This window comes from Bos mutus, chromosome 5 (assembly GCF_027580195.1).
Source record: "Bos mutus isolate GX-2022 chromosome 5, NWIPB_WYAK_1.1, whole genome shotgun sequence".
Taxonomy (NCBI): Eukaryota; Metazoa; Chordata; class Mammalia; order Artiodactyla; family Bovidae; genus Bos; species Bos mutus.
The window spans coordinates 47,745,074-47,761,452 of NC_091621.1; the positions used below are offsets into that span (position 1 = coordinate 47,745,074).

Sequence of the window (16,379 nt, forward strand, 5' to 3'; positions counted from 1 at the left end):
AGTTCATAGTGTTGCAGAGTCAGACACAACTGAAGCAATGCAGCAGCAGCATAATCTGTTAATATAATTTGTTCTTTTATTGCTCAGATTGAACAAATTTGACCAGTAGGAGTCCATTCAGTCTGCATTTGTGGTCCTTTTAAAACATCTCCAGCATTCTTGGAGCACATTCTTTCTGACAACAATTTTTCCAGGTTCATCTTATGTTTTCCCCTCCCCACCCATGAAAACAGCCATTTCTTTGAGGAGCCCTGTGTTTGTTTTGTTTTCTTGCTGTTTTTCCGTATAGTATTTAGAAACTATAATAATATCTAAGTGCAAAGTATGCTCACTGCTGTTGGGACATCACTGCTCCCAGGCTCTCTCAGTGGACAAGCTTAGTTGGCTCTAACAATTGTGTGTATGTGTGTATACATCTATATCTCTGTCTTTTTTAGTCTACATATTGAAAACCATGCATCCACAGCAGTGCCACTGAATCCAGTCCAACACCGTAGGTTATATTCCAGCTTTTTCTCTTTCCATATTTCTGTTTCTTTTTTTTTTAAATAGAGTTACTTATTTGATGAATTCCACTCTATGTATTGAAGTTCTCATTGCTTCCTTCCCACTCCCCACCTCTGAACGCCCTTCTTACCCCACTATGCTTCCAGCACCCCACATCAGCTTGGCAACTCCCGCTACCTCCCCACAGGAATGCCTTCTCCCCGTGCAGGCTCTATCACCTTACTAGTCTGTTGCCACACTCCTCCTCTCCACCCACTGTGCCAAGCAGACAGATGCTTACTTTGCTTAGCCCCAGCTAATGGCTCTCGGGGGCTTTCCTGGTGGTACAGAGGTAAGGAATCTGCCTGCCAGTGCAGGACCCGCAGTAGATGCGGGTTCATTCCCTGGGGCAGGGAAATCCCCTGGAGGAGGAAACAGCAGCCCATCCCAGTGTTCTTGCCGGGGTTATCCCAGAGGATGGACAGAGGAGCCTGGGGGGCTGTATAGTCCCTGGGTTCACAGAGTCAGGCACGACTGAGCACACACACACCGTTGTCTACTCCCGTGTAACAGATTTTTCAAATTTAGTTTAAAGCAGTAAACATTATCATACAGTTTCTGTGGGTACGAGTTTGAGTGCAGCTTAGCTGGATATCTCTGGCTTAGACTCTCTCACAAGGCCACACAGAAGACACCGTGTGTTTGCTGTTGTTTAGTTGCTCAGTCGTGTCCGACTCTTTGCGACCCATGGACTGCAGCACGCCAGGCTTCGCTGTCCTTCCCCATCTCCCAGAGCTTGCTCACCCTCATGTCCATTGAGTCAGTGAGGCCATCCAACCATCTCATCCTCTGTCATCCCCTTCTCCTCCTGCCTTCAATCTTTCCCAGCATCGGGGTAATTTCTAATAAGTCAGCATCAGGTGGCCAAAGTATTGGAATTTCAGGATCAGTCCTTCTAACGAATATTCAGGGTTGATTTTCTTTAGGATGGACTGGTTGGATCTCCTTGCAGTCCAAGGGACTCTCAGGAATCTTCTCCAACACCACAGTTCAAAAGCATCAATTCTTTGTCTCTTATCTTTCTTTATGGTCCAACTCTGGCATCCATACATGACTACTGGAAAAACCATAGCTTTGACTATATGGACCTTTGTCGGCAAAGTAATGTCTCTGCTTTTTAATATGCTATCTAGGTTTGTCATAGCTTTTCTTCCAAGGAGCAAGCATCTTTTAATTTCATGACTGCAGTCACTGTCCACGGTGATTTTGGAGCCCAAGAAAATAAAATCTGTTACTGTTTCCGTTGTTTCCCCATCTCTTTGCCATGTGAGGCTGCAGTCATATTGAGGTTTACATTTGGAAGGATCCACTGTTCAACTCATTCACAGACCTTAGAACACTCGTGTGGGCCTCCCCTCAAGACTACCTCATGATGCGGCAGCTGGTTTTCCCAGAGTTACAATCAGGAGCAAATGAAAGGGAGCACCATAGTTGGAAGCTGCAGTCTTTTTAAACCTAATCTCAGAAGTGACACCCCACACTGGTGCTGTATTCTGTTAGTTGAGTCCGTCGGGCTAGCCCACAGTCAAGGAGAGGTATGTCCACCAGGAGGATGTGGTCATTGGAGGTCATCTTAGAGGCTGCCCACCACAGAGACGCATTTTGAAGTGAGATGGACTCAACTAGATTTGCTGATAGATTGGATTTTGAGGGAAAAGGGTAGCTTCAAGATTTTGGCCTCAACTGCTAGTGGTATATTAGCTGGGAAGAGGAGGAGCAGGCAGAATGGGAGAAGCACAATTGGAAGGGGTAATCGAGAGTTCCATCTGAGATGTCTGTTAGACAGCCAAGTGAGTGTGGTGGGTAGATAGTTGAAAACATTAGTCCGGAGGTCAGAATAGAGGTTGGTGCTGGAGATAGGACTTCAAGTGTGATTTTACCTAGCATAGTATGCAGTTTTCATAAATTATGGGTAAAAGGGTTGAGAGACTCTGATCTTCAGTTAAATATCTAGCTCTGTCACCCTGGAAACCAGGTTAGATTGTATCAGTCATAGTGCTGGATTAAACTGATCCTTGATTGGCAAACTGCATCTAGATTGAGAGGACTTGCAAATGCCTGATGAGTCAGCTATGTTTTGGCTCCCCTGTCTTGTTGCTCTTAGAACCGGTAAGTCCCTGCTAGGAATGGTGGTCCTGAAGCCGTGCCTGTAGTTGTTAACAGAGATGTTAGCTTTTGTGGGCATGAAGCTTTAAAGTTAGGGCAGCTCCGGCACCTGCCTTGTGTGGTTCTCATCTCACTTGAGCCTGTGCTGTGTCATCTACAGAGTGAAAGATGGATGTCTGAGTGAGCCTCGTCCCCCGACGAACTACTGCAAAGACTCCCTGTGGGAGTGACACCTGATGCGTCCCTGTGTTCTCAGGCTGTGGCTCCCGTGCTTGGCCCTGCTGAGTTCTCAGGGGCCCTCTGTGGCCTCTGACAGTCTTTGAGTCTGTTGAGTAGTTACATAGTCTCACCTGGGGAAGGATTTCCCTTCAGTGGCATCCTTTCAGTGTTTTTGGTAGAACCAGGGCATATTTTTAATGAACTTGTAGCTCACTTCGGAGAAGGCAATGGCACCCCACTCCAGTACTCTTGCCTGGAAAATCCCATGGCCGGAGGAGCCTGGTAGGCTGCAGTCCATGGGGTTGCTAAAAGTCGGACATGACTGAGAGACTTCACTTTCACTTTTCACTTTCATGCATTGGAGAAGGAAATGGCAACCCACTCCAGTGTTCTTGCCTGGAGAGTCCCAGGGACGGGGGAGCCTGGTGGGCTGCCGTCTATGAAGTCCAACAGAGTCGGACAAGACTGATGTGACTTAGCAGCAGCAGTAGCTCACTTAATGTTCCCCATCTTTGTGGTAACATGAGAAATTGTGTGGGAAAATGAGTTCATTTTGTCGGTCTTGTCTCAAAGCTTTCCTTTTCTTTGAATGTGTCAGCAGTTGGTAAGGTCTATTAGTAGATAAACAAAAGGTATCCGTGGTGGTGCAAACATCTTGGATGGGCAGTGGAGCCACTCGAACCTTGAAAATTAAAGAAAAAAATTAGTGCCTAGAGCCCAGCACAGCACCCAGCTTACAAATAGTTCATGCCATTGAGTGAATATTTATTAAGCACCCCACTATGTTTCAGGTACTCATGGGTTTGTACATTTATACGGATGAAAATATATGAGCCTGTCCTGGAGTTTATAGTCACTTAATGAGTACTGGCTGGTAGACTAATACTGTATTGTAACTTACTGTTATTTTTCTTTGTTACAGTACCTTCCTTTTCTTATCTGTTTTATTCATTTAAAATGAAAGTGAAGGCGCTTAGTCCGACTCTTTTCGACCCCATGGACTGTAGCCTACCAGGCTCCCCAGTCCGTCCAGGCAAGAGTACTGGAGTGGGTTGCCATTTCCTTCTCCCAGGGGATCTTTCCGACCCAGGGATCGAACCCCGGTCTCCCGCATTGTAGGCAGATGCTTTTACCGTCTGAGCCACCATGGAAGTCCTTTATTCATTTATGGGGTCAACAATTAGATTTTAATTTCTCCTTTAACTTGACTGAATAGAATACTCAAAGTCTTTATTTCAGTGGATTACAAATACTGTCTTATACCATTTTGGAGTACCCTTAATTTTATCTTTAAGTTAGCTAATTGCCACCATCTATACAGTAATGCATAATAATATTTATTTTCATTTTTATGGTAGTAAACCAAGTAAATAATCAGTATCTACATGAAATTTGACACGATAAAATGTTGTTGAATACCAATAGAAAGAAAATTTTGGGCAGTTTTTTGCATAATAGTATAAAATTGCTGTTTTCATTTACATCAGGAGAAACAAAGTTTTGTTTATGTGTGGTTTGAAATATTTGAACTCTGAAATCCTTTGAACCAAGTTAAAAAAGAAAAAACCATGGCTTGCCTGGATTTTTCTTTACTGTGGATATACTTTTTTCCCACTTGGTGGCACCTTCTGTTCATTTTAAAGTAACATGCCCTTCCTTCTTCCGTGTAGTGTACTGGTCTCTCCTCCCCATATATTAATTTTTCTTATTAAAATTAACGGTTAAATTACTCAAGTAATACATAAGTACTTTTTAAAAGAAATTATAGCTTATTTTCAAAAGTTTTCGCTTTTTTTTTTTTTTTTTTTTTTTACAGAAAATAATTTGTCCTTGAAGATTTTTTTAGTGCCATGGTGACATTGACAATGGTTTTTCTTTTGTAGGGTTAATTTATTTAGGATACCTAACACAGTCCATAGGGTTGCAAAGAGTCGGACATGACTGAAGCAACTTAACACACACACATACATACACACAACATCATTTTAGTCAGCTTTTTTTTTTTTCACTTGACAGAAGATGTTCTAGAAGCCTTTTAGAGAAGTGAGGTAGCAGGTGGGGAGGATTACCTGGAGATGATTACTTCGGGCTTGAGAGACTGGGTGGTGGTGGTACCTTTCATTAGGATGGGAAGACTAGGAGAAGGGTAGCCTGTGAGGGTGGAGGGTAGGAATCAGAAGCCTCCTTTTTGGATGAAGGAAATTTGAGATACGTGCCAGAAATCCAAGTGAACAATTATGTTAAGTAAACAGCAGGATAGATGAATCTGTAGCTTAGGACAGAGGTCGAGCCAGTAAAGAATAAGTAGTTACTAGCAAAGTAAGGATTGGAGAAAGAAATGGCAACCCACTCCAGTGTTCTTGCCTGGAGAACCCCAGGGACAGGGAAGTCTGGTGGGCTGCCACCTATGGGGTCGCACAGAGTCGGACACGACTGAAGCCACTGAGCAGCAGCAGCAGCAGCAAAGTAAGGCGGAGAAGGCAATGGCACCCCACTGCAGTACTCTTGCCTGGAAAATCCCATGGACCGCGGAGCCTGGAAGGCTGCAGTCCATGGGGTCGAGAAGAGTCAGACACAACTGAGCGACTTCCCTTTCACTTTTCACTTTCATGCATTGGAGAAGGAAATGGCAACCCACTCCAGTGTTCTTGCCTGGAGAATCCCAGGGATGGGGGAGCCTGGTGGGCTGCCGTCTATGGGGTCACACAGAGTCGGACTCAACTGAAGTGACTTAGCAGCAGCAGCAGCAAAGTAAGGAAGACAAGAGAAATGAGCATTTCAATAATCATAGGAAGTCTAACTGTGTTGATTTTTGCTGAGAGATTAAGTAATATAAGGACAGAGAAGTGTCCACGTACATTTGGCAGTATGAACTTCATTGAATCTAAATGGAATCTGTTCTTGAACAAAATGTGGAGAGATCAGAAAAATTTTTAAAAATCTGTTGGGTGGGCAGGGATAATCCACATACACCCCTAAGAGGCAACCACTGTCAGCATTTGCCATATTTCCTTTAGTCTTTTAAAATAAATGTTTATGTTAGTTGTGTTCCTAATCATTCAGTTTTATTTACTCTTTTTTTTCAGTGTATAATATAAGCAATTTTCCTTTTTAAAAAGAATCCTTATAATCATGATGGTAAAAATGTACAGTTGTTATAGAAAACTTGGAAAATCCATAGAAGGACAAACAAAAATAAACTATAATTCCTTAGCCAAGAAATAAGCACTGTTAAGGTTTTTTTCACTGATTGAACAGATACCAGTTTGTCGGCTTTTGAGTAGAGAAGGAATGTTTTCAAAGGACCACAATGTGGAGAACAGGTTGTAGTTTATTGGTCACATCTTCTTTAGAAGATTTGTGGTTATAAATTTTAATAACTATATATAGGTAAATGTGTGTATACAAATATATTTGTTATATACAATATTTTGTTTCCCTTCCCCCTCCCCTCACTAAATATAGCACAGATGTTTTCACTTAATATGCTGCTTGTCAGTTTGAGTGTTTTAGTGTAGAGGGGCTTTGAATATAGACAGGACTAATGGCAATTTGGGTTTAAAATGAATATTCTATTAACTATAGCTGCAAACTTTAAAATGTAGTTGCTCTTAAGCTTTGAGGATTTGTTTATGAATAGGATAGCAAGATTAGTAACTTGAATATTTGTGCATAAAAATAAAAAACAATTATATTCTCTTGTTCTTTGATGAATGGTTAATAAACGCTAATGGAAAGAAATTCTCCTAAGGAGTTATCTCCACTTGCAATGTTAGTTAATTACATCCCTTAAAGCATTTTAGGGCACATTTATAAATGTAATATATTTGATTTTTTAAAATATCTTCAGATTCCCAGTGTAGGTAGGTTAATGAACCTTTCAGGCAAAATGTTCCTAAGCCATTAAATGACTCTTGTTTATTCAAGCCAAAAATTTAAGGGTCCTTTTAAACTCTTTCTCTAGGAACATGTTCTATCAACATGTTCTTTCTGCTTTATCTTCTGAATATATCCCATGCCTAATCACTACATCTATGGCTGTTACCCCAGTCCAGAACACAGTAATGTCTTGCCTGGACTTCTGCAACCACTTAACTAGTTGGCTTACATTCTTACAATATACCAGTATTCCCAACATACTGAATGATTGTGTGTGTGTGTGCGCGCGCGCTCACACGCGCGTGCAGTTGCTCAGTCGTGTCCGACTCTTTGTGACCTTATGGACTATATAGCCAGCCAGGCTTCTCTGTCCATGGAATTTTCCAGGCAAGAATACTGGAGTGCATTGCCATTTCCTACTCCAGGGCATATCCCTGACCCAGGGATCAAACATGTTTCTTTGCATGTCCTGCATTGGCAGGCAGATTATTTACCAGTGCGCCACCTGGGAAGATGATTAAGTGATTAGAGTGATTATTTTAAAATGTTAACTCAGATTATATCAGTACTCTGCTCAGAACTCTCTCCATTGGCTTTCCATTATGATTAGAATTAAAATTCCAACTCCTTACTTGGTCTGCAGGGCTTCCTTAATAGCTCAGTTGGTAAAGAATCAACCTGCAATGCAGAAGACGCTGGTTCGATTCTTTGGGTAGGGAAGATCCACTGGAGAAGGGATAGGCTACCCACTCCAGTATTCTTGGGCTTCCCTTGTGGCTCAGCTGGTAAAGAATCCACCTGTAATGAGAGAAGCCTGGGTTCAATCCCAGGGTTGGGAATATCCCATGGAGAAGGGAAAAGCTACCCATCCCAGTATTCTGGCCTAGAGAATTCCATGCACTGTATAGTCCATGGGGTCGCAAAGAGTCGGACACGACTGAGCGGCTCTCACTTCACTCGGTCTGCAAGGCCATATGCCGTCCTGGCCCTTCCAGGTCTGTGCGCCCTGCCCAGTTCACCACCCTGCTGACTCTTGACTTACTAGCCACAATGGCCTTCTGGCTTTTCTTACGGAGTGACCACACTCCTACCTCAGTTACTTTGCACTGGATGTTTCCCCAGATTGCATGGCTCAGGCCTGCAGGTTGTTCAAGTGTCTGTTCCAGTGACTTCTTAGACTGCCCTAGCTGAAAGAGCCCCGTCCTTCTCTCATGGTTTGTTTCTCCAGCTGCCATGCTTCTTGGTAAGAATCTCGTTCACTCTTGTGTTGCTAATGCCTGAATCAGTGTCTCACACGTAGTAGTCGCTCAGTAAACTTTTGTTAGATGAATGTGGACATACTGTTTTACTTGAAACAACTGTTATTTTGCTTTTTGGATACAGTAATTTTATTTGCTTCTGCTGGCTGATCCAAAAATGGTATATCTGTCACTCCTTTCATAGCTTTTGTATGAATTTGAAGCTGTAATATATTTACCTCTGAGTTCCACTCTAACTTCAGCCTGTCCTTTTTAATATCTTGTCCCACTGAATTGTATCTTAGTCTTTTAGAATATTATTTTCCTAAGTAAATTGCCATCTCTCAATGCCAGAGAATATTGTCTTCCTCTTGATATATCTGCTCAGTCTGTCCTTCTTCAGATAGTAAGTGTTGTATAAAATACTCTGAATTGAAATAAGTGTTACTCAGTACAGTGGGTTACAGGTTATTTTCAAAATAGTTCCTTCCTAATGTTTATTTTCTGTTCCAGAAAATGAGAGTATTAAGTGGCTGTGTTTTAAGAAACTATAAAATGCATGTTTAGGTAGATATGTAGGTGTTACAGAATATTGCTTTATAATAAATAACACATTTTATTCACTGTTCAATGTAACATTTTACAAAGATGTGTTGTTGGGAAATTTCATACCTGATTGTGGAAATAAACTGGGTAGTTTGCTGAACAAAGAACTATCTGCAATTTCCAGACAAAATCTATTTGATGTTCACAGGTTATCAAAGTATAAAATATGGCACACATAGTCATATGTAGAAATTTTTGAGGTTTCTAAATTAGAAAAACAGTTTGAACCTTTTCTGTGTAACTATAGTGAAAGATGTTGTGCTGTGGAAGTGACATAGGAAGAATTCCCATTAAGGTAGACTGAGAGAAGCAGTCTATCTGCCACTAAAACATTCAGTACATTGAAGAGAGTGTTTTGTTTTTTTTTTAAGTGATGGTCTAAAGTGGGGTGAAGTGGGGTTAGAAGTAGAAGAACCTACTTATAGTCTCAAATAAATGACAGATGATTTCAATGAGGATTTAAAACCCTGCTAGTTGTTTTGAATTAGGATTTTAATTTTTAATAGCTTTCTTTTGTCTTACCAAGTAGTACATGTTTGTTACAGAAAATTCAGAAAATCACAAAGCAAATAAAAGTAACCTATTACCCTACCACACAGAGACAAAATACTGTTGATATTTTGATATATATTCTTCTCATTTCCCCTTTTCCTGTGCATATATATCCTTTGCTTTTGTTTTTAATGTAAGTGGATTTTTTAAAGTGGTAGCCTGTGTTTGAATCCTGGCTTCACTATCATGGGCAAGTTATTTTTAAACTCTTGGTGCTCTAGTTTCCTCATTTATTAAATCGGGTTAATAACATCTGTCTCATAGAGTTGTTTTAAGAATTAAATGAGTTAATATTTATAAATTGTTTAGAACAGTGCCATGACTTACAAATGCTATCTACTATTGAAACTCCAGTACTTTGGCCACCTCATGCGAAGAGTTGACTCATTGGAAAAGACTCTGATGCTGGGAGGGATTGAGGGCAGGAGGAGAAGGGGACGACAGAGGATGAGATGGCTGGATGGCATCACTGACTCAATGGACGTGAGTCTCAGTGAACTCCGGGAGTTGGTGATGGACAGGGAGGCCTGGCATGCTGGAATTCATGGGGTCGCAAAGAGTCAGACACGACTGAGCAACTGATCTGATCTGATCGTTCAGTAAATTAAGTAAATAACCTGCTTTTTAAGCTTAATATTTGGTGAGCGTTTTCTCAAGTCATAAAATATTCTCTGTTAACATAATATTTACTAAGGCTTTAATCCTCTGTCATGTGGCTGTGGCCTGAGTTAAAGTATTCCCTATATTATTCTTGGTTTTGTTTTTTCTATGTTTTTACTATTATAAGTAAACTTTGGTCAGTATCCTTGTATGTAAGTGTTTATCCACACATCCTATTTTCTGTGGCACATTCCTACAAGTAAAATTGCTGAGTCCAGAAATGTACATGTTTTGGAAGTGTTTGGTACCTACTGCCAAATTACCCTTAGTTGACATTCTCAGGGTAAATACATTCACAGTATGTGAGTTTGATTTCTCTATAACTTCACCAATACTAGATATTATTTTATTTTTAAATCTTTACCAGCTTAGCAAGTAAAACGTTATATCTTGTTTTAATTTTTATTCCCTTGGTTAAAATTTTTTATCTTTTTTTATGACTTATCTTTTAACATCATTTATCTGTTTTGCTATTGGATGTTTAACTTTTTCTGTTTTGTAGTGATAGATTAACTACTTTTCTGTATATTTCCCCATTTCTTTTATTTTTTAATCTTGTTTTCAGAGTTTTAGGACATAAACATACTTCAATTTTTATGTAATAAAATTACCATTTTTTTTTCTTTATGGCTTTTGGACTTTGATGTTAAGCTCAGAAATGGTCCTTCATATTCTGTTAGTATCAACACGTCTTATGAATATAAATATTCTTGCACTTTTTCCTCAACAAAATTAATTGTCCTAGCATAATTTATTGAGAAAAATTTACTTTCCCCAATAATTTGATATGCCAACCTTACTTTATATATCCTTAAGTCTAGGGGATTTTGTTCTATTATTATACTTTTGTACAAAATTCTTAGTACAGAGTTTTTGTACCAATTTTTATATTGTTCTAATGTTTGTGACTTTAAAGTCTGGTATTGCCAGCCTTCCTGATTGTTGTGTTTTCAAAGTGTTCTTAAGATAGGCTTGCAGCTGATCCTTAGAATTATAATTGTCAAACCCTATTGAGATTTTGATTCAGATTGCATTTAATTAAAAACAGTAGTTACTGAGCTAAAGAAGTTTGAGTTGGCTATTTTGTCATGAATTGTCTTTGGTTTTTATTTTGTTAAATATGTCAGTCTTATCCTATGGTTAGCTGGATCTCAGGGTTTTGACAGATACTTAAGTGCTATCATCATCCCAGCCAGTTTTCATCTGTTGCTCGTATGTAAGCTCCTGATCAGGATGTTCTTTTCGGCTCCTGGGAAACTGTTCAAGCCTCAGCTGTGTGACATACGTGCTGTGGGACCTTGGAAGGTGGTTTCAACTCTGTTTCCTCAGCTTTAAAATACAAAATACTTAGTATTAATTTAAGTGATTGAGTGGTATGCATGAGAATGTTTCATAAACTAAAGTGAGATGGAGTAATAATAGTTTTAGTATAATGAATATTTTTACCTCAGAAAACCATCTGGAGGGGTTTGTGTGGTTTTTCTTAGTCTGTCTTTTGAAAAGTTGAAAAATCTTTGTTGTTTCTAGGCTCAGTGATGTTAGGTAAAAATATCTGAAACATGAACACAAACTCCAGCCTTGATTCCCAAAGTTAATAATGTTTATTATCCGAGGAAAAGATTCAAAACTGCCTGTATTTTTGTTGCTGTTATATTTCTGAAAAGGAAAATTAAACTTTTTATCTTTGTTATTAATATCCATCTTAAAGATTGTTTACCATCTTACAATCTGTTTTATATGGTGTATATTTTTATTTCTTAAATTTCCTATTAGGCTGTTTTATTCTTTCTTCAGAAATAAATCCCTCCATTTTGTACTTAGAGTGGCTAACAACCTCAAACTTAAGTAAAGTAGTATGTTTTCAAAGAAAGAGAAGGTCGTCCTTTCCTGTTCCTTTCTACACTTCTTTTTGTGTTCCAGTCTCTGTTTTCTTCAATAACAACTGAAAATTGGATCAACCACCTGTGGGATTTATTTCCATTTGAGTTGTGTTGTAATTATGGTTTAATATCTTTGTTATTAATTTTGACATACTTGAATATATTTGAGTACTAAGTTTTTCCCAAAGTGTAATCTGTTTTCATGACAAATACTTATCTCTTTTGTATTTAGAACTTTCTGCCTTTCTGCCAGTCTCCTTATTTATAGTCTTACTGACTTTATCATCAAGTTGAAGTTTATATTTTGTCCTGTAAGATAATAACAGTGATATAAAGTTGAAGTGGGTCTGACGCCAGCTCAACACAGTTTTTAGGCAGTACTCTTAGTCCATTGGTGCCTTTAATTAATTGGAATAAAAGTGACCCAAATGAAAACCTGTTTGCGCAAACTCTTCAGTGTGAAAATCTAAAAGATATTGTTTTTTACGCTTTATTTAATAATATAGTTAGAAGGGTTAAATTAGGCTAGCAGATTATAAACATTTTCTTATTTCTTGTAGCTTCTTATTCTAACAGAATGAGAATAAATGATTGTTTACTCATTCCCTGACTCCAGTCAATAGCCTTACTAGATGAACATTTTCAGATTTTATGTGTTGGCGGTAAAAATTTCTTTTAGTTTTCTTTTTCCTTTTTTTGGCCTCACCGTGCAGCCTGTAGTATCTTATCTTAGTTCCCTGACCAGGGATTGAACCTGGGCCCTTGGCACTGAAACTGCTGAGTCCTAACCACTGGACCACCAGAGAATTCCCTCCTCTTATAGTTCTCTCTTTTTAGCATTTTCTTTCTCTCTGTGAGCTCTCAGTTAAGTTACTGAATAGGCATATAAAAGCTTTGGATTCTGCTTCTTTAAATATCATTTTAACTTTCAGGAGTCTTGATGACAATTATTTGAATAAAAATGGCTCAGACAGTAAAGAATCTGCCTGCAGTTCAGGAGATCTGGTTTCAGCCCCTGGGTTGGGAAGATTCCCCTGGAGAATTCCATGGACAGAGGAGCCTGGCAGGCTACAGTCCATGGGGTTGCAAAAAGTCCGACATGACAGAGCAACTAACATTTTTTTGAACACACTTTTTTTGTAGTTACTTAGGCTGACTCAAAAGGCAAAAGTTAAATATTTCTGCTGTGCCTTAACTTACATAAAACCCCTTGGTAAGTAAAAGCTTTGGTTTTCACAGCTAATCCCTCCTGTCTCACCACTGGTGTCTCATAATGTCATGGTTTATTGGTCCAGGTTACTTTGACTAATCCCCATTTTCCTTTGGAGGATGTAAGAGAGAAAGCAGCCCGGTGGGTTTAGACTTCCTCATTCTTCATTGTGTTAGCTGGTCATGATATAATTATCTTAGACACAAATATAGCAACTGTAATAATATCTTATTGATCTTAGACAATTACCTAGCTGTATCTATCAATTACTGTTAGCAGATATTCTTAAACTTACATAGCATCATGCATTTTTCTCATTAGCTTTCAGTTCAGTTCAGTCGCTCAGTCGTGTCCGACTCTTTGCGACCCCATAAATCGCAGCACGCCAGGCCTCTCTGTCCATCACCAACTCCTGGAGTTCTCTCAGACTCACGTCCATCGAGTCAGTGATGCCATCCAGCCATCTCATCCTCTGTCGTCCCCTTCTCCTCCTGCCCCCAATCCCTCCCAGCATCAGAGTATTTTCCAATGAGTCAACTCTTCGCATGAGGTGGCTAACGTACTGGAGTTTCAGCTTTAGCATCATTCCCTCCAAAGAAATCCCAGGACTGATCTCCTTCAGAATGGACTGGCTGGATCTCCTTGCAGTCCAAGCTTTAGTCTTATTTTACTGAAACTTCCTTGACTTGCCCTTTCCTCTCTAGCCGGGTAATCCCCCCTCACCCCACCCCAGCCCTTTTTTTCCTCAGGAGCTGCAATTCTATGCCTGTCACCTCATTCCCTTTTCTTATAGAGTCATCTTTGTCTTAGGAGCTCAGAATCTTGTTATGAATTCTCTCTCCCCTTCCTTTCCCATATAAATTCAGCTTGGTTTTCTGCTCAGTTCTACTCTTTGTCCCTTGGACTTAGTTTCTTTCTTTTCTGTTATTAGAGAGTTTTCTGTACTCCAAGGAAATGCCCGGCTTCCTTCTTTAGGCCAGATTTCTGGCACCTCCCCCCAAGTATCTTTTTACAAACACTTGAAGCTGAAACACTCGTGAACTTTGGGCTGTGGTTGAACAATTTTATTATAACAAACTGTATGTCCTCCAGTGCTCAGACTTAAGCTTTGACTTAAGATGCACGCAGAGACCCTCTTCTTCGACAAGAGCCTGAAGGGTTTCAAACTAGAGCTTCATGAACCAGAGCATCCTGAGCGTGCTGAAACCGCGGAGGCAGCCTCCAGCATCCAAAAGAATAATGCTGTACGTCATCAGTTCTAAACTACATTTTTATATCTAAAATTAAGATGTATGTTATAATCAGTAATGCCACAATTAGCAGCATCTTCTTTTCTTTCTTAGTGATACATAAAATAATGGTGTATCTTAAAATTGATGGGGTCCTAGATTTGATGACATATAATAATCATAAAAGCAGTAGCTAACATTGAGTACCTGCCACGCACAGGAGTTTTTCTAGGTATTATCTGATTTAATCCTTATACTTTTCTTAGTAAGAATGTTCAGATGAAACAACCAAGGCATGGGAAAGTTCAGCTAGTTAGAGCTGAGATTTGAGCTCAAGCAACGTAATAACTTGAGAACTGCTGTCTTAGCTCTCCTCCTCCTACACTAGGCTACCTCTTCATAACTGTCTTTTTTTTTCTCTCTCTCTTTAAGGCATCGTTGGCTTCACTGTATGACTGATGATCCTCCAACAGTAAAACCACCTACTGCTCGTAAATTCATTTGGACAAACCATAAATTCAATCTGAGTGGCACTCCACAACAGTACGTACCTTATTCCACCACTAGAAAGAAGATTCAGGAGTGGGTCCCACCTTTGACACCTTACAAGTGAAGACAACGAAAAGCAATTTACGTGTAAAATATGGGGCTTTTCCTATAATTGTACTGCTTACTGTTAACTTGATTAAAGTTACTTGATTAAGCAGTGTCTTCTGTGCTTTTTGGTGGCTCAGACGGTAAAGCGTCTTGTCTACAATGCGGGAGACCTGGGTTTGATCCCTGGGTGGGGAAGAATCCCTGGAGAAGGAAATGGCAACCCACTCCAGTACTCTTGCCTAGAAAATCCCACGGACGGAGGAGCCTGGTGTCCATGGGGTTGCAAAGAGTCAGACACGACCGAGCAACTTCACTTTCACTTTGTGCTTTTTTGCCCTTAACTTTTTATTTATCAGCTGCAAAATAGAAGCTTACAAACACGGGTAATTGAAGTAGACTTCTGTTGGGGCAGCTGCGTGGTGTACGGTCCCCTGTCACCTGTGTGGTGGTCTCTGTGCTTTGTGTCCCTGCCTTGCTGCCGTAGCTGATTGATGGGGAGACCTAACACTGAGTTGAGCCAAACAGATCTTCTCATGGGAATTTGAAACTTGAATGGAGAGACTGAGAGACATCAAAGTTGGATGATTTTATGATGGCCTGTAAAAAGGTTATGAGAGGTTTCCTATTTCCTGAGTTTTGGTTCTTTCATAGTTGATTGGAACTACCCCAGGATCCATTCCAATATATTTTTATTTCCTTAAGCCAAGTAAGGTCACTGACATTTTTCTTTTTTTTTTGCTTGCAAATAAAAGAGCTTTAACTAATATCCAGATTGGTTCCAAAGAATGGATTGTAGGCAAAAGACCTTCCGGGAAATAAGGAATCTTTGGAACTGGTTATGTTGTCGTTCAGTTGCTCTGTTGTGTCTGACTCTTTGCAACCCCATGGGCTACAGCACACCAGACTCCCCTGTCCTTCATCGTCTTCCAGAGTTTGCTCAAATTTATGTCAGTTGACTTGGTGATGCCATCCAGCCATTTCATTCTCTGTCGTCCCCTTCTCCTCCTGCCTTTAATCTTTTCCATCATTAGGGTCTTTTCTAATGAATCGGCACTTCACATCAGGTGGCTAAAGTATTGGAACTTCAACTTCAGCATCAGTCCTTCCAGTGAATATTCAAGGTTGATTTCCTTTAGGATTGGCTTAATTTCCTTGCAGTCCAAGGGAGTGGAGAAGTCCAACACCAGAATTCATAAGTATCAATTCTTCTGTGCTCAGCCTTCTTTATGGTCCAGCTGTCACATCCGTACATGACTTCTGGAAAAACCATAGCTTTGACTGTATGGACCTTTGTAGGCAAAGTGATGTCTCTGCTTTTTAATATGCTGTCTAGGTTTGTCATAGTTTTTCTTCCAAGGAGCTAGCATCTTTTAATTTCATGGCTGCAGTTGTCATCCACACTGATGTTGGATAGGATGAAAGGCACCACCACCTCTCTTCGTATTCTGGATGGGAAGCTAGCAGCTGCAGTGATCAGCTTATCAAGCTCTTGTCCTTAGTCACTGGGGTCCATAAGCCCCTGAAGGATAAGGCCCTTGGATACCAGTTAGCAGCTACCATAGAATAGTTTAGCAGAACAGAGATGGAACAATTTAGTGATGGAAAAAGGTTGTAGAGTCATGTGATTGCTTTCAAGGATACTGGATAACTTAAGGGA

The 16,379-nt window shown here is 40.0% G+C and overlaps 1 protein-coding gene across 1 annotated transcript in view; it reads left to right on the forward strand.

The window, feature by feature from the left end:
• Positions 1 to 14,834, forward strand: part of NDUFA12 (NADH:ubiquinone oxidoreductase subunit A12) — a 28,069-nt gene extending 13,235 nt beyond the window's left edge. Inside the window, exon 4 of the mRNA XM_070370000.1 lies at positions 14,558 to 14,834. Within this exon, the coding sequence (XP_070226101.1) occupies positions 14,558 to 14,738 (181 nt within the window). The 3' untranslated portion in view covers positions 14,739 to 14,834. The remainder of the gene's footprint in view (positions 1 to 14,557) is intronic.
• The last annotated feature ends 1,545 nt before the right edge of the window (positions 14,835 to 16,379 follow it).